Source organism: Anomaloglossus baeobatrachus, chromosome 11, assembly GCF_048569485.1.
Source record: "Anomaloglossus baeobatrachus isolate aAnoBae1 chromosome 11, aAnoBae1.hap1, whole genome shotgun sequence".
In the NCBI taxonomy this organism is placed as follows: Eukaryota; Metazoa; Chordata; class Amphibia; order Anura; family Aromobatidae; genus Anomaloglossus; species Anomaloglossus baeobatrachus.
The window spans coordinates 186,989,682-187,014,872 of NC_134363.1; the positions used below are offsets into that span (position 1 = coordinate 186,989,682).

At 49.1% G+C, this 25,191-nt stretch overlaps 1 protein-coding gene across 8 annotated transcripts in view; it reads right to left on the reverse strand.

Annotated features, from left to right (window-relative positions):
* Window positions 1-25,191, reverse strand: part of PKNOX2 (PBX/knotted 1 homeobox 2) — a 410,686-nt gene that overhangs the window by 69,709 nt on the left and 315,786 nt on the right. For 6 of the 8 annotated variants that reach the window (XM_075328081.1, XM_075328082.1, XM_075328083.1 and 3 more), the window contains one exon: window positions 11,583-11,692. The exons of the other annotated variants lie outside the window; for them this stretch is intronic. In XM_075328081.1, coding sequence (XP_075184196.1) covers window positions 11,583-11,669 — 87 coding nt within the window. In that variant the 5' untranslated portion in view covers window positions 11,670-11,692. The remainder of the gene's footprint in view (window positions 1-11,582; window positions 11,693-25,191) is intronic. 8 annotated transcript variants of the gene reach the window in all.

The window sequence follows — 25,191 nt, forward strand, 5'->3', positions numbered from 1 at the left end:
TGAGTTTGTGCAGAGCTAAACACGTTCAGTTATCAGTCATTTATTTTTAAGATTTACAAAAAAAACAATGGGGATAAAAAAAAAAACCAACAGGTTTATCCATTATTTTTGACTGGACAAAAAAGTTATAGACTATGGGTCTTTGTTCGGTCCAAGCCAAAAAATGAAATCAGCTGGAAAAGAGGTAAATGGGAGACATGTGAGGACACTTCTGATCCCATTCAGATGGCTGTATCCTGCACTGAAATTGATTGTGGTTTTCAAAATGCCTTGTGAAGATAAATCTTATATAGTGTGTATATATAGTATATATATAACATCTGATTATCTTTTCTCTGCTTTTTATATGTCCTCTGTACACTAAGGCTAGGTTCACATTTCCGTTGTTTTGCATCAGTCACATGCGTTGCTTGGCGGATGACAAAGAACAGAATTCATTGTCGGACTCCGTTGTGTGCGGGGGGCGGAGTGCGGGATGGGTGGAGCCGAGCGGGGCCGTGGCACTGAGGACGTCAGTGCCGCGGTCTGCATGGCTGGGGACAGGTGAGTGTGTGTGTATACATGCGGAGTGCGGGAGGGGGCGGAGCCGAGCGGGGAAGTGTCGGCCTCCCTGCACACGTAGCCAGGGTAAATATCCGGTAACTAGGCAAAGCGCATTGCTTAGTAACCCGATGTGTATCCTGGTTATGTGTGCAGGGAGCCAGAGAGAGCATGCGCAGCGAAAGCCTACGGATTGCGCTGCTCAAAAAACATTACAGGCTGCGTTCTTTCTGCCCCGCGGTCAGTCGTTCCACGACTGCTCAGTCGGGCGGTGGATGCAACGCAGCATCATCAGTCACAATCCACCGCTCATACAAGTCTATGGGAACAACGGTATCTGCTAAACGGATTCCGTTGTTTACCAGAGCAGCGGATTGTGACTGATACAATTTAACGGAAGTGTGAACCTAGCCTAAGACGGAGAAAGCGATTGTGGAAAAGTGGAGGCAGGACATGTAACAGGGCAGATTTATGTGCCAGTCAGTGTACACAGTATATAGGAACAGAGCACCATTCTAGGAGAGGTTTCCCCATCTCTTAAAGGGAATGCTTCACTTTAATTTTTAATTGAAACGGAGTACCTCCTCCAATTTCCGCTGTTGAACTGAATCTGGGACAGTTTTTCTTTTTCTTCTGGGCCCCTCCACTCCAAAGTTATGACCCTAGATAATAAACATTAAAATTTTCCTTTTAACCACTTCTCTGTGGGCGTGTACTTCTCTCTTCGATTGCTGGCCAATCAAATCACGGCCACACCCACAGAAAAGTTCTGTGGTATACACCCGGTTTTAAATTATTAAAAGGGGGCATAACTTTGGAAAAAAAGGGCTCAGAAGAAAAAGAATGTCTGTTCCAGAATCAGTGAAGCGGCAGCAATTAGATGAGGCACAATTTATATTTTAACAACTCAAATGAAAATTCCTCTAAGAATCTGCAGCAGATAAAAAATCAAGTACATTTTTTTGGAACTTTGTAGGATCAAGATGTTCTGGCACTGTTATTTACCAGTTGCATGCAGTCACTATATAGCAGTATTATAATACACCGGTAGTATCGCTTCAGCAGTATTGTGAAAGCATTTTTTACTTCTCATTGAACAACAGGGGGTAAGTCTTGTTCTTTTTTTTGTTCTGGCTGCAAAGACCCCGATTCATCCCAGATTGTAGGGGCCGGGTAAGCGTCCCGTGCTTTGTGCTGCCCTTATATGGATGAACTATCTCCAATAAACAATTAACTGAGTGCAAAGAACTTTCTGGAAACCACTTGGGTATGCAGACAGGATGGTGAAACTTGCCAATAATATACAATAAAGAATTTTAGGTCATACAGAACTCTTTGGGTATGGGGGAAGATGATCACATATACCCAGAGGACAGGTAATAGCCGAGAAATGCTCATTTGTCGGATACACCAGAGACAAGGTCACCGTGAGAAGTCTTTAAAACTCCCGTGAGATAAAGTATTTACGTCGGACTGGTAAACAGGCCACCCGGCGCTTGCAGATTTGTTTCTACGTTGGCTCTGTTCTATATTTTTGGCCATATGTGGGCGATTATTCCAATCTGAGCGCAATCTTCATAGTGTGATATGCAGCGTACCTCGGACCTGCGTGAAAGGCTTCCTTTCCTCGTTTATCGGAACTCTAATTGAAAAGGACAGAGGCAGCGGAGATAAAAGGAGCAGCGACCCAACGCAATGAAAATGTAAATCTGGAAGCAGTCAGCTCCCAGCTTCAAAACAACCACCAGCTGAGACGTTGTTATTGCATCTTGCTCCGGGAAGGACGGCGATGCTTCAGATTTATAGAGCTGCTGGGGGCCCAATTCAGCGAACGCCTCGCTCCATTGTTACGGCTGCAAGCAAAACAGTTTATCTCTAAATAGATTTCTCCTTCCTGAAATAAATCTGTATTTCATATCAGCTGGATCAGAAATATACGGAAAAGGGGGTAAGATTTATCCCACCAAGGACACCATCTGCAAGGAGTTTGTATGTTCTCCCCGTGTTTGCGTGGGTTTCCTCCGGGTACTCCGGTTTCCTCCCACACTCTAAAGACATACAGATAGGGACTCTAGATTGTGAGCCCTAATGGGGACAGTGTTGCAAATGTATGTAAAGCGCTGTGGAATTAATAGCGCTATATAAATGAATAAAATTATTATTATTATTAAGAATGACCTCTTGTGTAATCCATCCAGCTCGGGAAAGTCAAACCATTCGAATGGAATTAGCTAGGAGACGACATGGGCTTATTATACCAGGCATGCAATGCGGATGTTACAAATTCTGCATAAATATGGTTAAGTTACAAGAAAACATCCTATAATCAGGACACGTTGCAAAAAAATCCTATAATTAGGAGACGTAAGAAGTAAATGAAAGTCAAATTATGCAAAAATCCAATGATAATGGTGACTGTACTGGTAGAATATGGGATTCATATGTTGTGATATGGTCCCCTAATAGCTCCTTCGAAGCGCTTTTAGTGGCCTCTGTGAAACATCGGCACTGAGCCCCCTATTGTAGGGGATAGTGGGGTCCCAAGCAGTGGGATAGGAGACAAATCTAGTTTTCTGCGAGAACCCCTATAAAGGGCACCAATCACCAGGATTTTCCTATATAACCTATAGCCATTGCTATACTGGCACTATCAGGCTTATTCTATGCATACAGTGCTATACTGGCACTATCAGGCTAATTCTATACATACAGTGCTATACTGGCGCTATCAGGCTGATTCTATACATACAGTGCTATACTGGCACTATCAGGCTGATTCTATACATACAGTGCTATACTGGCACTATCAGGCTGATTCTATACATACAGTGCTATACTGGCACTATCAGGCTGATTCTATAAATACAGTGCTATACTGGCACTATCAGGCTGATTCTATAAATACAGTGCTATACTGGCACTATCAGGCTGATTCTATACATACAGTGCTATACTGGCACTATCAGGCTGATTCTATACATACAGTGCTATACTGGCACTATCAGGCTGATTCTATACATACAGTGCTATACTGGCACTATCAGGCTGATTCTATACATACAGTGCTATACTGGCACTATCAGGCTGATTCTATACACACAGTGCTATACTGGCACTATCAGGCTGATTCTATACATACAGTGCTATACTGGCACTATTAGGCTGATTCTATACATACAGTGCTATACTGGCACTATCAGGCTGATTCTATACATACTTTAGTGGTCAGCTAGGATGTCTAGGTTTTGAAACGCAAGAAAGTAAAGTTTGTAAAATGAGCAGCTTTTTGATTGACAGCAGCTGCCGAGCAGCTAATAGCTGGGCTGGGTATTCATAGTGATTCCCGCCCGCCTGTTGTTCCTCCCCCTGTTATTTATGCTATTTCGATTATAGAAAAGTTTTTAGTTAGCCATTAAAAGGTATCACAACTACAACATTTTACACTTTGTTTCTCTCACTGAGAGCAATCAATCATTTTTCAACTGGCTAACACAGTACCAAAACCTTTTTCTTTTAACTATTATAGAAGCGTGTTACTAAGTGACTAGAAGGTCCTGTGCTGATGTCATACCCATGTGACCAGAAGAGGCGGGGACTTAGCCAACATAGCTGATACCAGGAAGTAACATTATTTTTCTGTTGACTGAGGCCCCGCCCCTCTGGTAACATGGGTATGACATCAGCACAGGTCCTTTTAGTCCCTTAGTAAATCGATTCTATAATAGAATTAGCATAAAAGCAGGCGGAGGGGATAACTATGAATACCCACCCCAGCTATCAACTGATCAGCAGCTGCTGCCACTCAAAAAGCTACTCATTTTTACAAACTTTACTTGTTTGTGTTTCAAAACCTATACATCCTAGCTGACAACTAAAGGTATGTATAGAATCAGCCTGATAGTGCCGGTATAGCACTGGCTTTAGGTTATATAGGAAAATCCTGGTGACTGGTGCGCTTTAAGGGGCAATGCATCACGGTCCATCAGGTTTCATCAGAATTCTGGAGTAAAACTTTTTGAAAAGTCACAACATTTTTATATGACTTATTTAAACAAAAAGTTTGCCACTTAGTCCTGGGCAACTTTTTGATAAGTGGGCAGAGCTAAGTAAGGAGAGGGTTTGGGACAGCCTGGACGACAAAATCAACATAATTTGCGCCCCAGAGGAGGTGTGAATTTTGACAAGCGTGCGCCAGTCCGTGAGAATGTTCTTGCTGTAGCAAGTTGAAAATCAGGAAAACTACAACAAAGTAAACCTGCAATATCCATATGGTATATAAATACGGTATACACGGCCGCGCCGAGCGTCCACAACTATTCTGAACATCTCTGGTAATCGCCCAGCAGAGAACGCCTTCTGATATTACTTCTATTGTAATCTGCTATTTTAGGCGTCGTTTCATCCGGTTACATTTATTTTCCATAGGAACAGCACTTGACATTAAATACTATTATGTCCACCATTGTGAGGCGTGTCGGTAATCACTCGGTGTGTACAGGATACCATTTGTTACAATATGACCTTTCTTCATATAAAAAAAAAAAATGCACAGGAACATGGTAATGAATATTTATCACCAAACACAAAAAGCGAGGCGATGTAAATGGGACATGCAAATGAGCCGGCAAACGCAATAATGACAGAATCTGCGTTAATTTGCAACATCTCAGAAATATCAGAAAATGATACACATTGTGAGAAGAGAGATCCTGGATTACCGGAGGATTGGTGGTGAATATTAGGCAATGCTGGAATAAACCGGGTCATGGCACGAAATATTGGGTCTCAGTCCTGGGAAAGGGAATGTACATGGATTTCTGCAAACAACGCATAAGTGAATGACGCAGACAATGTACAACAGATCTGCTACATGTGAAGTCACTCATCATGTTTTATATTCTTCACACTGATTAAAAAATTCACTTCAGTCCCCAGTGCAGGAAGCAGCAATGTTTTTAATACACATATATATATATAGACACGCACCTTCTGCCACTGCTTGCTGTGGCCCCTACATGACATGTGGAAAAAGGGGCTCTGATCAGAAAAGGCTAAAGTAGAACTTTTTCTCTTTTTGGACTAAATGCAAAGTGCTATGTATGGTAGAAGGCTAACCCTGCACATCATCCTGAAAACACCCTCCCCAACATCACACATGGTGGAGGCAGCATCCTGCTGTGAGGAGGCTTTTCTTCAGCAGGGGCAGGGAAGCTGGTCAGAAGTTTTGAGAAGATGGATGGAGCTAAATACAGGGCAATCCTGGAGGAAAACCTGTTAGAGGCTGCAGAAGATGTGAGACTGGGGCGTAGGTTCACTTTCCAGCAGGACAATGACCCTGAACATTCTGCAGAGCTACAATGGAGGGTTCAGATCAGAGCATATTCATGTGTGTGAGTGGCCGAGTCACAGTCCAGACTAAAATCCACTGAGAATCTGTGACAAGATGACAAAACTGCTGATCACAGACGTCTCCATCCAACCTCACTGAGCAAGAGAAGAGGAAAATGTCACCTCTAGATGTGCAAAGCTGGAGAGACCAACCACAAAAGACGAAGGGGGCTAAATACAAATGCACAGAACAATGTTCATATTTATATTTTTTTAAAATATTTAGAAAACCAGGAATCATTTCCTTTACACTTTACAAATACTTAATACTTGCACTTAGTGTTGGTATATCAGATAAACTTCCAATGAAATACATTTAAGCTTGTGGTGTAATGTGAAAAAATGTGGAAATGTTCACATGGTATGAATACGTTTTCAAGGTGATATATATACATATATACACACAGTATACATATATATGTGTGTGCGTATATATATGTATATATATTTTATATATATCTATGGTAATATATATTGTGTATATATGTGTATATACAGTATGTGTATGTGTATATATATATATATATATATATATATATATATATACACATACACATACTGTATATACACATATATACACAATATATATTACCATAGATATATATAAAATTGTATATACATACACACAGTATATATATATATATATATATATATATATATATATATATATATATATATATATGTATGTATATATATATATATATATATATATATATATGGGATGGGAATCTGATGTCAACCAAAGAGAACACTTTCTGGTGGAGATAAGACAGTATATATACAAAGTATATATACATATATGTGTGTGTGCGTATATATATCTATGCATATATTATATATATATATATATATATATATATATATATATATACACATACATATGTATATATACATATACTATATATACACATGATATATACACAATATATTACCGTATATACATACACACACACACACACGATGGGGATCTGATGTCACCCAATAATAAAAAGAGAACACTTTCTGGTAGAGAACACACATAAATTAGCCGTGAATCTCCATACTGAAAGTACATTTATGATGCTCTGAAGTCTCATAGGTCTCTATTTCAAGGGGTATTCTCCAGTTGCCTCTTGAGCAGCTCAGAGCGCTGCAGTCTCCTCACTTCCTTGTTTCTAGCAGGACGGGATAAGCTCTTATAGTGACAATTCTGGTCAGAAGCAAAGCTGTAGAATTAGCAGAACTATAAAGCTCACAAGTCTACACTGTTATCGCTATATTTACACATAAATATCTAACAGGGCATTTGGCTCAGGATAGTGAGAGATATGATTAGGAGTTCTGCTCTGAAAGCTGCAGTGTTGGTTATTTTCCAAGATGTCTGGCAGCACCTCTTTAGAAGATGAGAGAGGCAGATGAGCACTGCTGTATGGAAATCACTAGGCTTGTGAGAGCTGACTGTGATATTAGGAGTTAAGCTTTCCTGGAATGTAGCTATTGCACAGACTGGGTTTGGTTGGTGAGCTCTATGGAAACCAGCTATACACTATGTAAGATAAAAGCTCTCACAGCAAGAGAATTACAGCAGATAGAAAAAAATAAGTCGATAGTAAAATTTGCTCATTTGCTTTCTGGTAAATGAAGAACCAATAACTTTTTCACAAGTCATCTATAAATTATTATTATTTATTATTATAGTGCCATCAATTCCATGGCGCTTTACATGTGAAAGGGGTGTACATGATTGTCATGGCTCGACTCCCAGGTTTGATCCGGTAACCTCTGGTTGGTTGTGAGGTTGGTTTCCCTCTCTGTTGGACCACAGCCTGTTTTGTCTCAGTCCAACTGCTGTTAGTTCTCTTATCTTTCCTTTGCCCTGCCTTTCTGTTTTATTTGTTTTTAGGTGTGTTCACTTCCTTGTTTTGTTTGCCCTATCACATCTTGGGAGGGGCTATTTATACTCATCATGCACATGCCTTCAGTGCTGCCTATATTCTAAGGTTAATGGATATTTGGAGTCCCAACTCCTTAGTATTGGATAATCTTGCGGAGTTATCACTTTTGCTTTTCCTAGCAGTTTGTTTGTGTGTTTCCTTTCCCAGCATCAAACAATTCTCAATCACACTGACTCTGCAGGTCCAGCACCTCCCTATCACAAGAATCTGGATTATTATTTATATAGTGACAGCCATTCCCATTTTCAATCTGCTCCAGCACTACAGTAGTACGCCACAATCAGATTTAGGCCATTTTCTATCCCTATTTGTATTAAGCTGTGCATTCTGCCATGCTATCCCTAAGACTATCAAACCCGAAAATGGCACGGCTTTCCCTAACCTCATCTTTCATAGTGGCTCATAACCGTCCCTCACCCCACGACTTGCTGAACCAGACCATGGGATATAATAGCTGCAAGGCATTATGGGGAAGCCAGTGCGGCCTCTCCTGATGTCATGGGCCCGCACTCTGAGTGATGCAATCTTTAGCAATGAAATGGTGCCTTGCTTTTTTTGGGGGCGATGCTTATGGATCGAATCACAAATTGTTGCATTTCACCCGAACCTGCAAATTTCAGGATAATAGAGTCAGAATCGGTTTGCAAATCGACCGGCTCATCTCTACTTCTCGGAAGAAGAAATATTTTCTGTTGGCCGTGGGACACATAGGTATGTCTGATCAAAAGGTCTGATGAATTATTGTGTGCGGTCTGAATAGGGTTTGCAAGGGAATTTTGTATAGAAGAGAAGGTCTGAATTCTGCACAGAGGGAGGGACTGTATAGATAATGCATCTGGTCTGGGATCTATTCAGGAGAGCAAGGCTTGAGTTCTGCACAAATGGAGGCTCTATTCGGATCTGGACTGGGGTCTGTATAGGAGGGAAGGTCAGAGTCCTGCACAGGAGGGGGGTTTCTGTGCAGATGAAGAGTATGGTCTGGGGTCCATAAAAGATAGCAGGTCTGAATTCTGCAAAGAAGTATGGTCTGTACAGATAGTAGGGTAGATCAGATTTTTGCTCAGGAGGGATGGGGTCTGTATAGATAGGTCTGGTCTGTACAGATAGTAGAGAAGATCCAATTTTTGCACAGAAGGAGGGTGTTTATAGATACAAGGTCTGGTCTGGGGCCTATGTAGGAGGGTGGTCTGTATAGATAGAAGGTCTGGTCTGGGGTCTATGTAGGAGGGTGGTCTGTATAGATAGAAGGTCTGGTCTGGGGTCTATGTAGGAGGGTGGTCTGTATAGATAGAAGGTCTGGTCTGGGGTCTATGTAGGAGGGTGGTCTGTATAGATAGAAGGTCTGGTGTGGGGTCTATGTAGGAGGGTGGTCTCTATAGATAGAAGGTCTGGTCTGGGGCCTATGTAGGAGGGTGGTCTGTATAGATAGAAGGTCTGGTCTGGGGTCTATGTAGGAGGGTGGTCTCTATAGATAGAAGGTCTGGTCTGGGGTCTATGTAGGAGGGTGGTCTGTATAGATAGAAGGTCTGGTCTGGGGTCTATGTAGGAGGGTGGTCTCTATAGATAGAAGGTCTGGTCTGGGGCCTATGTAGGAGGGTGGTCTGTATAGATAGAAGGTCTGGTCTGGGGCCTATGTAGAGGGTGGTCTGTATAGATAGAAGGTCTGGTCTGGGGTCTATGTAGGAGGGTGGTCTCTATAGATAGAAGGTCTGGTCTGGGGCCTATGTAGGAGGGTGGTCTCTATAGATAGAAGGTCTGGTCTGGGGCCTATGTAGGAGGGTGGTCTCTATAGATAGAAGGTCTGGTCTGGGGCCTATGTAGGAGGGTGGTCTGTATAGATAGAAGGTCTGGTCTGGGGCCTATGTAGGAGGGTGGTCTGTAGAGATAGAAGGTCTGGTCTGGGGTCTATGTAGGAGGGTGGTCTCTATAGATAGAAGGTCTGGTCTGGGGTCTATGTAGGAGGGTGGTCTCTATAGGTAGAAGGTCTGGTCTGGGGTCTATGTAGGAGGGTGGTCTGTATAGATAGAAGGTCTGGTTTGGGGTCTATGTAGGAGGGTGGTCTCTATAGATAGAAGGTCTGGTCTGGGGTCTATGTAGGAGGGTGGTCTCTATAGATAGAAGGTCTGGTTTGGGGTCTAAGTAGGAGGATGGTCTGAAGAGATAGAAGGTCTGGTCTGGGGTCTATATAGAAGGGTGGTCTGTATAGATAGGTCTGGGGTCTATGTAGGCTGGTGGTCTGTATAAATAGAAGGTCCAGTCTGGGCTCTGTATGGGAGGGTGGTCTGTATAGATAGAAGGTCTGGTCTGGGGTCTATATAGAAGGGTGGTCTGTATAGATAGGTCTGGGGTCTATGTAGGCTGGTGGTCTGTATAAATAGAAGGTCCAGTCTGGGCTCTGTATAGGAGGGTGGTCTGTATAGATAGAAGGTATGGTATGGGGTCTATATAGAGGGATGGTCTGTATAGGCAGAAAGTCTGGTATGAGGTCTATATAGTAGGGTGGTCTGTATAAATAGATGGGCTGGTCTGGGGTCTATATAGGTGGATAGTCTGTATAGATAGAAGGTCTGGTATGGGATCTATATAGTATTTATCTGGTATGGAGTCTGTACAGGAGGGTGGTCTGTATAGATAGAAGTTCTGGTATGGGATCTCTGTAAAGCTGCAGAGGTGGGTATGGTATTGATATGATTATTTAGGGGTTCTGATTTGTTGTCTGTATGATATATAATTTTGCGGCTGCTAATAAATGTCACACACACAATTTGTGACTTTATTTCCCATGTAAGTGCTGTATGCTGGGAGTGCTCCATACAAATATCAGACATAACATGATCAGTTCCCTCCGTGTTTTTCCCTTTGTGACGAGCTGATCGTATATATATATATATATATATATATATATATATATATATATATATATATATATATATCTCATCTACTTGGAGTTTGTGTGTTTTCCCCCAATTTCTCATAGATTTCCGGAGCTTTCTATACTCCATATACACCCCGATTACAAGACAGCGATCTTCCTGAGTGCATACTGACATAGAAAGGGATTGCTGGGAGCGGATACAGTCTCAGTACTGCGCTACGGTGTATGCCAGCTCCGTACAGAAGGCAGGAACATTCTTCACCAGGGTGCTGTGGAGCAGGAGGACGGGAATGGGCTGCGGATCCCCGGGGAGGGCAGGGTCCGCCGTTCAGCAGCTGTGATGAGTTTATTTGCAGTAAAATGTGAATTTAATTAGACTCTTCACACTTAAGTAACTCTTGTATTTCTGCAGATCGGAGGTATTTGATTCTCTCAGCTAATCCTTTTAGCCCTAAACCTCTTCCAGCTGCTGATGAATCTGTGCAGAATGCTGCAGCCTCTGCAGATGGCTGAGGTTGATCTTGGAGGAGTGTGATCGTCTTCCCCGGGGCACAGACTGCAGGGACGGCGTCCTGGACCATGCATTATAGGGGCAGGTCCGAAGAGCACGATACCCGGTGCTGAGCCCAGCACCACACAGTATCACAATCCACAGCTGTCCGCGTATAGAACAATGCCACTTATCCCACAGATTGGCGGCAGATCCCGATGCAATCTGCAGGCTCTGACTATATCTACCGTCTACCACAATCTGTAGGTTCTGGGTCAGTCCCGTATGAATGGGATCAGTACAGCAGTGTCGGTGCTGCGTTCCTGGTCGGCACACCCTGTGTGTCTGCACTCACCTGTGGGCTCTCTTGGTAAGGGGGTGGCGGCACACTCTGGGTGGCCATCATTGACAGAGCTGGTGCTGGGGACACATGTTGCATCATGGGATTGATTCACATCTAGGGCCCTGTTAAAGGGGAGAAAGTTCATCTTGATTAAAAGAAAAAAAAAAGATGTAGGTAATAAAAATATATGAATGTTACAAAGAAACAGAACTGCTCGAGCGCTTGTAAAAGTCACAAGGAGAGGTATCGAGATGATGCATCATGTGACCCCAGAGCCAGAGATCAGGGGGGGGGGGGGGTAAATGCCGAAGGACACAAAGATTGGGGTGTGGGGGGAGGTAAATGCTGAGGACACTATATGGCTACACACGACAGGCGCCACAGCCGGGCTGGGGTCAGGTAACGAGCAGCTTTTCCTCCAATGCACCTCTGTTACTAACCGCACAATGACCAGGCCCCAACAGTGCAATCAAAAATTACTTTTTTACATTGTGCACTTTACACTTATAAAAAAATCAGAAACCTGGAATCTCCCACGCGTACCGATCTGCCATCACCCATCTTCAGACGCACGGATAAGCATTTTGTAGCCTGTTCCTAGTTTCAGATTTTTCTTTCACAGGGTCGTCCCTCTCAGGAATACAGGCTGGATGTGAGGTCTGTGCACACAGGATCTATCAGCACATCTACATTCCTGCACTCATTTCCTCCATGTACTTTCCTCCCTAGCTTAAGCCTTTTACCTCTGCTCTCCCTGAGACTGTAAATGCTTTCCCCACTCCCCGATCTGCTGAGTACAACCTGCTCTCAGCACAGAGAAGGAAGGTGGAAAGCAGAGAGCCACGTGTGAGAGTCATCAAGGCCATGAGCAGAACAGTGATGGATTTGGGTCAGCTTTACATCTAGCTACCTGAAGAGTCTCTGCAACAGTAAAATGGTAGATTACATGCTTTAAAAAGAATCTGTCAAGAGGTTTTGCTATGTAATCTGAATACTGGATGTTGTAGGGGTTAACACACAGATTTCAGTGATGCCTCTATTATCACATTGTGTGCTGTTGTTTACCTGCAATATTTGGTTTAGCTCCAGGAGATTATAATTGTCTGACACAGCTAGTCCAGCACTCCTTGCTGTGATTAGCAGCTCACTGTCTATAGACATTGTACATACAGAACCTCGTGTGGGAGAGGGCAGCTTTCTCATTGCTAAATCTGAAAACTTTGATTGTGTCACTACGGCTGCAGCCAGTGATCCAAGTGATACAGCATTAGATTCAGGGTCTCTCTGCCTACATGATGCTGCTCTTAGATGAGGTAGCAAAAACCTGCTGACAGATTCCCTTTAAGGGGTTTTCTATCCTGTTCTATTTAATTTGCAGTAGGGTGCCATCATGATAAATGAAGAAAAGAAGCAATATCCCCACGGGGAATCTGCTCCAGCGCTGACCACAAGTGATGGAGTCACAACTACTAGTTACCCGACCCCGGCAGTCACTGACTGGCTGCAGCGTCAGGAGGAAAGAGGCCACTGCATCCTGTCCAGCAGGCACCATCATAATGGCAGTGCTGGGGCAGGGAGCGCATTCCCAGGCAGGGTATAGCTTCTTTTATCAGGAATGGCTTACAGATGTCTTTTTTTTTGTTAAACATTAAAAAAAAAAAACAAACAGGATTTCTGGGATTTCACATATTAAGCCTCCGCGGAGTGAGCCTTACTGGACGAGTTACAGGGGCGGATATTTTACTGTACACACTTTCCACTGTGGATTTACCTTTGTGCTGTAAGTGGATTAGTCAGGGATTCTTATGTGGATGTGGAGCCGGTTTCCCTTTTGCATTGCAGAGGATACAATCTATGGCGAGCGGTCACAGATTTAATAACCGCACTGCGGTCAATTTCCCGGGAAAGAACAAGTTGTCAGAATTAGGACCCACTAGGAGGACTAGAGGGGGGGGTGACTGGGCTTTTCTTAAGACATTACCTCTTAGGATACATTCACACGTGGAGGATTTGGTGCAGACATTTCTGCTGCTGAAAATCAGTTCCATCCATCTGAGCGCGGCTGTTTAGGCGGCTACACATGGATTTCTGCAAGTCCCATTCACATCAATGTGAGAGTGGCAGATTTCTCCCAGGTGTGTATACACCCATAGGGAATGTTCCCGCCTGTGGTATATGCAGCATTTCCACTGCAGGACTGCATGCATAATATAGGCAGTGTATTTAGCAGTATTGTTAATTATTATTATTATTATTGTGGATGAGATGTCCTGAGATGTTATCCAGCTGCTGCAGAGTCCACAGCATGTTTTGGATTAGCGCTTAAAAGGTGATATGTGCGGAACCGCTGCAGCATTTCTGTAATGACAGAGACAGTAGTTTTTGCTGCTGCAGAAAATACATGCCTCTTCCCGCAAAGCCGTGCCCCTTCCCGCAAAGCCGTGCCCCTTCCCGCAAAGCTGTGTCCCTTCCCGCAAAGCTGTGCCCCTTCCCGCAAAGCCATGCCCCTTCCCGCAAAGTTGTGCCCCTTCACGGAAAGACGTGCCCTTTCCCGCAAAGCCGTGTCCCTTCCCGCAAAGACGTTCCCCTTCCTTCAAAGCCGTGCCCCTTTTCGCAAAGGAGTTCCCCTTCCTTCAAAGCTATGTCCCTTCCCGCAAACCCATGCTCCTTCCCGCAAAGCTGTGCCCCTTCCCGCAAACCCGTGCCCCTTCGCGCAAAGCCATGCCCCTTCCCGCAAAGCCACGCCCGTTTCTGCAAAGCCACGCCCTTCCCGCAAAGCCACGCCCCTTCCTTCAAAGCCGTGTCCCATCCCGCAAAGCCGTGCCCCTTCACGCAAAGCCACGCCCCTTCACGCAAACCCGTTTCCCTTCCGCAAAGCCATGCCCCTTCCCGCAAAGCCACGCCCGTTTCTGCAAAGCCACGCCCTTCCCGCAAAGCCACTCTCCTTCCCGCAAAGCCGAGTGGCCCTTCCTTCAAAGCCGTGTCCCATCCCGCAAAGCCGTGCCCCTTCACGCAAAGCCACGCCCCTTCCCGCAAAGCCGTGTCCCTCGTAAAGAGAGGCAAAAAAAAAAAGTGTCTAAGTATCTCTCCTCAATGTGTATGACCCCTAAATACATTTTCTGCATCAAGAAACCCTTGCACCTCTTGATGTGTATGCATGGTAAACCCTCCTCGTTTTAGTGTGTATTCCGGACCGTGCATTACTGATAGATATCCCGCATTGTCTGCAGAATGACGGCCTGATCACTGGTATTTACTACATATAAATCCACATTTCAGTTTCCGTCACCGCAACTAAAACCGTACAAAATGTCACAACAATCTGTAAATAAAAAAAGACGTATCGAGAGATAATGAGAGGAGGTATCAACTGGTTTCCAGAACGCGGTCCAAGGTCCCCAATAGCTTAAAGGCTTTTTCAGTTACCAAGAAAATATTAATGCACACTATGAAAAGCAACAGGAGAAATAATGAGCTCGTTATATAGCAGCTAATTAGAGAATGTTGACATTAAACCCATTAGACCAATTAACTTTCTGTTACTGGAGCTTGTGTTTACCAGGGCACCAATGGGTTAATGCCGGCTGGTGATGAACAGGAGACATGTAATGCAGAAAGTCCAGGTGTAATTCAGAGCACGGGGGCCACAGCGAAGGACCAGAAGGCCGGGGGTCCGCGGGCTGAACACACGCCTCACTGTTCGGCGAGCACAGAGCCGCCGTGTGCCTCCGCCGCCATCGCGCTCTCACTGTGCAAAGAGTTAAGGAAATGGCAGATTTGGAAAATTACACATGAAGTAAACAAAACACAGCTGCACGAAAATCGTCTGCACAAACATCAGGCGAGGACGGTCCCGAGGAACGGAAGAGGCTTAATCGTATAGAAAACAAACCCATGTCACTCTGCGGACCCGTGCCTGGAGGAGAAGCACGCGGGCCTTACTGCACTCACCGGCTGTAAGGCTCCATTCACACACACTGGACCCGTGCCTGGAGGAGAAGCACGCGGGCCTTACTGCACTCACCGGCTGTAAGGCTCCATTCACACACACTGGACCCGTGCCTGGAGGAGAAGCACGCGGGCCTTACTGCACTCACCGGCTGTAAGGCTCCATTCACACACACTGGACCCGTGCCTGGAGGAGAAGCACGCGGGCCTTACTGCACTCGCTGGCTGTAAGGCTCCATTCACACACACACTGGACCAGTGCCTGGAGGAGAAGCACGCGGGCCTTACTGCACTCGCCGGCTGTAAGGCTCCACTCACACACACACTGGACCCGTGCCTGGAGGAGAAGCACGCGGGCCTTACTGCACTCGCTGGCTGTAAGGCTCCATTCACACACACACACTGGACCCGTGCCTGGAGAAGCACGCGGGCCTTACTGCACTCGCTGGCTGTAAGGCTCCATTCACACACACACTGGACCAGTGCCTGGAGGAGAAGCACGCGGGCCTTACTGCACTCGCCGGCTGTAAGGCTCCATTCACACACACACTGGACCCGTGCCTGGAGGAGAAGCACGCGGGCCTTACTGCACTCGCTGGCTGTAAGGCTCCATTCACACACACACACTGGACCCGTGCCTGGAGGAGAAGCACGCGGGCCTTACTGCACTCGCTGGCTGTAAGGCTCCATTCACACACACACTGGACCCGTGCCTGGAGGAGAAGCACGCGGGCCTTACTGCACTCGCCGGCTGTAAGGCTCCATTCACACACACTGGACCCGTGCCTGGAGGAGGAGAAGCACGCGGGCCTTACTGCACTCACCGGCTGTAAGGCTCCATTCACACACATACTGGACCCGTGCCTGGAGGAGAAGCACGCGGGCCTTACTGCACTCACCGGCTGTAAGGCTCCATTCACACACACACTGGACCCGTGCCTGGAGGAGAAGCACGCGGGCCTTACTGCACTCACCGGCTGTAAGGCTCCATTCACACACACACTGGACCCGTGCCTGGAGGAGAAGCACGCGGGCCTTACTGCACTCGCTGGCTGTAAGGCTCCATTCACACACACACTGGACCCGTGCCTGGAGGAGAAGCACGCGGGCCTTACTGCACTCGCCGGCTGTAAGGCTCCATTCACACACATACTGGACCCGTGCCTGGAGGAGAAGCACGCGGGCCTTACTGCACTCACCGGCTGTAAGGCTCCATTCACACACACACTGGACCCGTGCCTGGAGGAGAAGCACGCGGGCCTTACTGCACTCGCCGGCTGTAAGGCTCCATTCACACACACACTGGACCCGTGCCTGGAGGAGAAGCACGCGGGCCTTACTGCACTCGCTGGCTGTAAGGCTCCATTCACACACACACTGGACCAGTGCCTGGAGGAGAAGCACGCGGGCCTTACTGCACTCGCCGGCTGTAAGGCTCCATTCACACACACACTGGACCCGTGCCTGGAGGAGAAGCACGCGGGCCTTACTGCACTCGCTGGCTGTAAGGCTCCATTCACACACATACTGGACCCGTGCCTGGAGGAGAAGCACGCGGGCCTTACTGCACTCGCCGGCTGTAAGGCTCCATTCACACACACTGGACCCGTGCCTGGAGGAGGAGAAGCACGCGGGCCTTACTGCACTCACCGGCTGTAAGGCTCCATTCACACACATACTGGACCCGTGCCTGGAGGAGAAGCACGCGGGCCTTACTGCACTCACCGGCTGTAAGGCTCCATTCACACACACACTGGACCAGTGCCTGGAGGAGAAGCACGCGGGCCTTACTGCACTCGCCGGCTGTAAGGCTCCATTCACACACACACTGGACCCGTGCCTGGAGGAGAAGCACGCGGGCCTTACTGCACTCACCGGCTGTAAGGCTCCATTCACACACACACTGGACCCGTGCCTGGAGGAGAAGCACGCGGGCCTTACTGCACTCGCTGGCTGTAAGGCTCCATTCACACACACACTGGACCCGTGCCTGGAGGAGAAGCACGCGGGCCTTACTGCACTCGCCGGCTGTAAGGCTCCATTCACACACATACTGGACCCGTGCATGGAGGAGAAGCACGCGGGCCTTACTGCACTCACCGGCTGTAAGGCTCCATTCACACACACACTGGACCCGTGCCTGGAGGAGAAGCACGCGGGCCTTACTGCACTCGCTGGCTGTAAGGCTCCATTCACACACACACTGGACCCGTGCCTGGAGGAGAAGCACGCGGGCCTTACTGCACTCACCGGCTGTAAGGCTCCATTCACACACACACTGGACCAGTGCCTGGAGGAGAAGCACGCGGGCCTTACTGCACTCACCGGCTGTAAGGCTCCATTCACACACACACTGGACCCGTGCCTGGAGGAGAAGCACGCGGGCCTTACTGCACTCGCCGGCTGTAAGGCTCCATTCACACACACACTGGACCCGTGCCTGGAGGAGAAGCACGCGGGCCTTACTGCACTCACCGGCTGTAAGGCTCCATTCACACACATACTGGACCCGTGCCTGGAGGAGAAGCACGCGGGCCTTACTGCACTCACCGGCTGTAAGGCTCCATTCACACACACACTGGACCCGTGCCTGGAGGAGAAGCACGCGGGCCTTACTGCACTCGCTGGCTGTAAGGCTCCATTCACACACACACTGGACCAGTGCCTGGAGGAGAAGCACGCGGGCCTTACTGCACTCGCCGGCTGTAAGGCTCCATTCACACACACACTGGACCCGTGCCTGGAGGAGAAGCACGCGGCCCTTACTGCACTCGCCGGCTGTAAGGCTCCATTCACACACACACTGGACCCGTGCCTGGAGGAGAAGCACGCGGGCCTTACTGCACTCGCCGGCTGTAAGGCTCCATTCACACACACACAGGACCCGTGCCTGGAGGAGAAGCATGCGGGCCTTACTGCACTCGCCGGCTGTAAGGCTCCATTCACACACACTGGACCCGTGCCTGGAGGAGAAGCACGCGGGCCTTACTGCACTCACCGGCTGTAAGGCTCCATTCACACACATACTGGACCCGTGCCTGGAGGAGAAGCACGCGGGCCTTACTGCACTCGCCGGCTGTAAGGCTCCATTCACACACACTGGACCCGTGCCTGGAGGAGAAGCACGCGGGCCTTACTGCACTCACCGGCTGTAAGGCTCCATTCACACACATACTGGACCCGTGCCTGGAGGAGAAGCACGCGGGCCTTACTGCACTCGCCGGCTGTAAGGCTCCATTCACACACACTGGACCCGTGCCTGGAGGAGAAGCACGCGGGCCTTACTGCACTCACCGGCTGTAAGGCTCCATGCACACACACTGGACCCGTGCCTGGAGGAGAAGCACACGGGCCTTACTGCACTCGCCGGCTGTAAGGCTCCATTCACACACACACTGGACCCGTGCCTGGAGAAGCACGCGGGCCTTACTGCACTCGCCGGCTGTAAGGCTCCATTCACACACACACAGGACCCGTGCCTGGAGGAGAAGCACGCGGGCCTTACTGCACTCACCGGCTGTAAGGCTCCATTCACACACACACAGGACCCGTGCCTGGAGGAGAAGCACGCGGCCCTTACTGCACTCGCCGGCTGTAAGGCTCCATTCACACACATACTGGACCCGTGCCTGGAGGAGAAGCACGCGGGCCTTAATGCACTCGCCGGCTGTAAGGCTCCATTCACACACACACTGGACCAGTGCCTGGAGGAGAAGCACGCGGGCCTTACTGCACTCGCTGGCTGTAAGGCTCCATTCACACACACACAGGACCCGTGCCTGGAGGAGAAGCACGCGGGCCTTACTGCACTCACCGGCTGTAAGGCTCCATTCACACACACACACTGGACCCGTGCCTGGAGGAGAAGCACACGGGCCTTACTGCACTCGCCGGCTGTAAGGCTCCATTCACACACACACACTGGACCCGTGCCTGGAGGAGAAGCACGCGGGCCTTACTACACTCACCGGCTGTAAGGCTCCATTCACACACACACTGGACCCGTGCCTGGAGGAGAAGCACGCGGGCCTTACTGCACTCGCTGGCTGTAAGGCTCCATTCACACACACACTGGACCAGTGCCTGGAGGAGAAGCATGCGGGCCTTACTGCACTCGCCGGCTGTAAGGCTCCATTCACACACACACACTGGACCCGTGCCTGGAGGAGAAGCACGCGGGCCTTACTGCACTCACCGGCTGTAAGGCTCCATTCACACACACACTGGACCCGTGCCTGGAGGAGAAGCACGCGGGCCTTACTGCACTCGCTGGCTGTAAGGCTCCATTCACACACACACTGGACCAGTGCCTGGAGGAGAAGCACGCGGGCCTTACTGCACTCGCCGGCTGTAAGGCTCCATTCACACACACACTGGACCCGTGCCTGGAGGAGAAGCACGCGGGCCTTACTGCACTCGCCGGCTGTAAGGCTCCATTCACACACACACAGGACCCGTGCCTGGAGGAGAAGCATGCGGGCCTTACTGCACTCGCCGGCTGTAAGGCTCCATTCACACACACTGGACCCGTGCCTGGAGGAGAAGCACGCGGGCCTTACTGCACTCACCGGCTGTAAGGCTCCATTCACACACATACTGGACCCGTGCCTGGAGGAGAAGCACGCGGGCCTTACTGCACTCGCCGGCTGTAAGGCTCCATTCACACACACTGGACCCGTGCCTGGAGGAGAAGCACGCGGGCCTTACTGCACTCGCCGGCTGTAAGGCTCCATTCACACACACTGGACCCGTGCCTGGAGAAGCACGCGGGCCTTACTGCACTCGCCGGCTGTAAGGCTCCATTCACACACACTGGACCCGTGCCTGGAGGAGAAGCACGCGGGCCTTACTGCACTCACCGGCTGTAAGGCTCCATTCACACACACTGGACCCGTGCCTGGAGGAGAAGCACACGGGCCTTACTGCACTCGCCGGCTGTAAGGCTCCATTCACACACACACTGGACCCGTGCCTGGAGAAGCACGCGGGCCTTACTGCACTCGCCGGCTGTAAGGCTCCATTCACACACACTGGACCCGTGCCTGGAGGAGAAGCACGCGGGCCTTACTGCACTCACCGGCTGTAAGGCTCCATTCACACACACACAGGACCCGTGCCTGGAGGAGAAGCACGCGGGCCTTACTGCACTCGCCGGCTGTAAGGCTCCATTCACACACATACTGGACCCGTGCCTGGAGGAGAAGCACGCGGGCCTTACTGCACTCGCCGGCTGTAAGGCTCCATTCACACACACACTGGACCCGTGCCTGGAGAAGCACGCGGGCCTTACTGCACTCGCCGGCTGTAAGGCTCCATTCACACACACTGGACCCGTGCCTGGAGGAGAAGCACGCGGGCCTTACTGCACTCACCGGCTGTAAGGCTCCATTCACACACACACAGGACCCGTGCCTGGAGGAGAAGCACGCGGGCCTTACTGCACTCGCCGGCTGTAAGGCTCCATTCACACACATACTGGACCCGTGCCTGGAGGAGAAGCACGCGGGCCTTACTGCACTCGCCGGCTGTAAGGCTCCATTCACACACACTGGACCCGTGCCTGGAGGAGAAGCACGCGGGCCTTACTGCACTCACCGGCTGTAAGGCTCCATTCACACACACACAGGACCCGTGCCTGGAGAAGCACGCGGGCCTTACTGCACTCGCCGGCTGTAAGGCTCCATTCACACACACACAGGACCCGTGCCTGGAGGAGAAGCACGCGGGCCTTACTGCACTCGCCGGCTGTAAGGCTCCATTCACACACACACACTGGACCCGTGCCTGGAGGAGAAGCACGCGGGCCTTACTGCACTCGCCGGCTGTAAGGCTCCATTCACACACACACTGGACCAGTGCCTGGAGGAGAAGCACGCGGGCCTTACTGCACTCGCCGGCTGTAAGGCTCCATTCACACACACACTGGACCCGTGCCTGGAGGAGAAGCATGCGGGCCTTACTGCACTCGCCGGCTGTAAGGCTCCATTCACACACACACACTGGACCCGTGCCTGGAGGAGAAGCACGGGGGCCTTACTGCACTCACCGGCTGTAAGGCTCCATTCACACACACACTGGACCCGTGCCTGGAGGAGAAGCACGCGGGCCTTACTGCACTCGCCGGCTGTAAGGCTCCATTCACACACACACAGGACCCGTGCCTGGAGGAGAAGCACGCGGGCTTTACTGCACTCGCCAGCTGTAAGGCTCCATTCACACACAGACTGGACCAGTGCCTGGAGGAGAAGCACGCGGGCCTTACTGCACTCGCCGGCTGTAAGGCTCCATTCACACACACACTGGACCCGTGCCTGGAGGAGAAGCATGCGGGCCTTACTGCACTCGCCGGCTGTAAGGCTCCATTCACACACACACTGGACCCGTGCCTGGAGGAGAAGCACGGGGGCCTTACTGCACTCGCCGGCTGTAAGGCTCCATTCACACACACACAGGACCCATGCCTGGAGGAGAAGCATGCGGGCCTTACTGCACTCACCGGCTGTAAGGCTCCATTCACACACACTGGACCCGTGCCTGGAGGAGAAGCACGCGGGCCTTACTGCACTCGCCGGCTGTAAGGCTCCATTCACACACACTGGACCCGTGCCTGGAGGAGAAGCACGCGGGCCTTACTGCACTCACCAACTGTAAGGCTCCATTCACACACACACTGGACCCGTGCCTGGAGTAGAAGCACACGGGCCTTACTGCACTCGCCGGCTGTAAGGCTCCATTCACACACACTGGACCCGTGCCTGGAGGAGAAGCACGCGGGCCTTACTGCACTCACTGGCTGTAAGGCTCCATTCACACACACACTGGACCCGTGCCTGGAGGAGAAGCACGCGGGCCTTACTGCACTCACCGGCTGTAAGGCTCCATTCACACACAAACAGGACCCGTGCCTGAAGGAGAAGCACGCGGGCCTTACTGCACTCACCGGCTGTAAGGCTCCATTTACACACACTGGACCCGTGCCTGGAGGAGAAGCACGCGGGCCTTACTGCACTCGCCGGCTGTAAGGCTCCATTCACACACACTGGACCCGTGCCTGGAGGAGAAGCACACGGGCCTTACTGCACTCGCCGGCTGTAAGGCTCCATTCACACACACACTGGACCCGTGCCTGGAGGAGAAGCACGGGGGCCTTACTGCACTCGCCGGCTGTAAGGCTCCATTCACACACACTGGACCCGTGCCTGGAGGAGAAGCACGCGGGCCTTACTGCACTCGCCGGCTGTAAGGCTCCATTCACACACACTGGACCCGTGCCTGGAGGAGAAGCACGCGGGCCTTACTGCACTCGCCGGCTGTAAGGCTCCATTCACACACACTGGACCCGTGCCTGGAGGAGAAGCACACGGGCCTTACTGCACTCGCCGGCTGTAAGGCTCCATTCACACACACACTGGACCCGTGCCTGGAGGAGAAGCACACGGGCCTTACTGCACTCACCGGCTGTAAGGCTCCATTCACACACACACTGGACCCGTGCCTGGAGGAGAAGCACGCGGGCCTTACTGCACTCACCGGCTGTAAGGCTCCATTCACACACACTGGACCCATGCCTGGAGGAGAAGCACGCGGGCCTTACTGCACTCACCGGCTGTAAGGCTCCATTCACACACACACTGGACCAGTGCCTGGAGGAGAAGCACGCGGGCCTTACTGCACTCACCGGCTGTAAGGCTCCATTCACACACACGGCCGTGCATTCTGCTTAATTAACTGGTCGCTGTCATTTCTACAAAATGTTCCTACATCAATAGTACAAGCAAATACAAGAAACTTTGTAACATATCTTATCAGAAAAATCTGTTTCTTTCTCCACTTATGAGCCACTTCTTCCCCTGCCTCCTGAGCTCATCATTCACTGAAATACTGCTAAAATATGCCTGTGTCAAAGCGACATGGACTGCGAGCCCACCAAAGGGTCAACATAAGCCACAGCTTCTATTAAAAGACTATACAGAGGGGAAAAGCATCAAAACACCAATAGACCACAGACCGTGCTGATCTCACCTCTGCGCTGGAACCACAGCTACACTGCTCAGTACTGCTGTGTAATGTGCTCCATGCTGCTGCTTTCTAGTAAGTGTTCTCACTCACCCCAGAGCTGAATTCACAGTTACACTGTATAATGCCCTTCATACTGCAGCTTTCTATTAAGTATTTTCTGTAACCCCCCAGAGTTGGAATCACAGTTACACTGCTGAGTATTACTGTGTAATGTCCTCCATGATGTTTTCTAGTAAGTGTTTCACAGTTACACTGTATAATGTATTTCATACTGCAGCTTTCTAGTAAATGTTTTCACTCACCCCAGAGCTGGAGTCACAGTTATACTGCATAATGTCCTTCATACTGCAGCTTTCTATTAAGTGGTTTCTGTAACCCCAGAGTTGGAATCACATCTATACTGCTCAGTACTGCTGTGTAATGTCCTCCATGATGCTTTCTAGTAAGTGTTCTCACTCACCCAAAAGCTGGAGTCACAGTTTCATTGTATACTGTCCTTCACACTGTAGATTTCTATTAAGCTTTTTCTGCAATTTCAGAGCTGGAGTCACAGTTACACTGCTCAGTGCTGCTGTGTAATGTCCTACATGATGCTTTCTAGTAAGTGTTCTCACTCACCCCAGAGCTGGAGTCACAGTTATCCTGTATAATGTCTTTCATACTGCAGCTTTCTATTAAGTGTTTTCTGTAACTCCAGAGGTGGAGTCACAGTTACACTGCTCAGTACTGCTGTGTAATGTCTTCCATGATGCTTTCTAGTAAGTGTTTCACAGTTACACTGTATAATGTCTTTCATACTGCAGCTTTCTATTAAGCGGTTTCTGTAACCCCAGGGTTGGAATCACATCTACACTGCTCAGTACTGCTGGGAATGTCCTCCATGCTACTGCTGCTTCTGGGCATGTGATACGTGGAGACAGGAGAGCAGGAGTCCCTCATGTCTGTATGTTCTGTGTATGGGAGATATGAGAGCAGCTCATCTACACTCACTAGCTCAGACACAACTGAAGTTTGGAGCTGGAGCCTGATGAGGGAATAAATGGAGAAAATGCAGCATATAATGGCCAGGAATCGTGTTATTCCTCAGGTGCACACAGGACAGCTTATTCTAAAAAGTCACCAGGTCTGCTTAAAACGCATTTTATGTGTTCAGGTCACTTCAGGATTTTTCTTTATGTCCCAAAATTTGTAATGTCACATTAGCAACAAAAAATACAACACACGTAAACACAGAGAAAAAATGTCACAAAGAGCCCATAAAAACTCCGCACCGAGAGCAGAAAGCAATTTATTGAACAAAAAAAACAACAAACTACAGTTGTTAAATTTGCAAATAAATAAAAGTATATTTGCAATTTATGAACGTGTGTTTCCTTTCTGACTCCGACAAATATTTGGCTGCAGAGTTTTTAGGCCATAAATATTGAAAAAAAAGGAAAAAAAGTAAAGGAAAACCGTCCACCCCAAAAAAGAATGATTTTCCTTGTTTCATTCTGTATTGTGCTGGGAGTTTCACATATTTTACCTAGTTTTCCCCCTGTTCTGTTAATTTTGTTGTAATACAGATACATAAAGGATGAAACCTGCACATGTGAGCTATGCAAACGTGTGGGAAATTGGAAAATTTACTTCTATGGGCTAAAAAAAAAAAAAA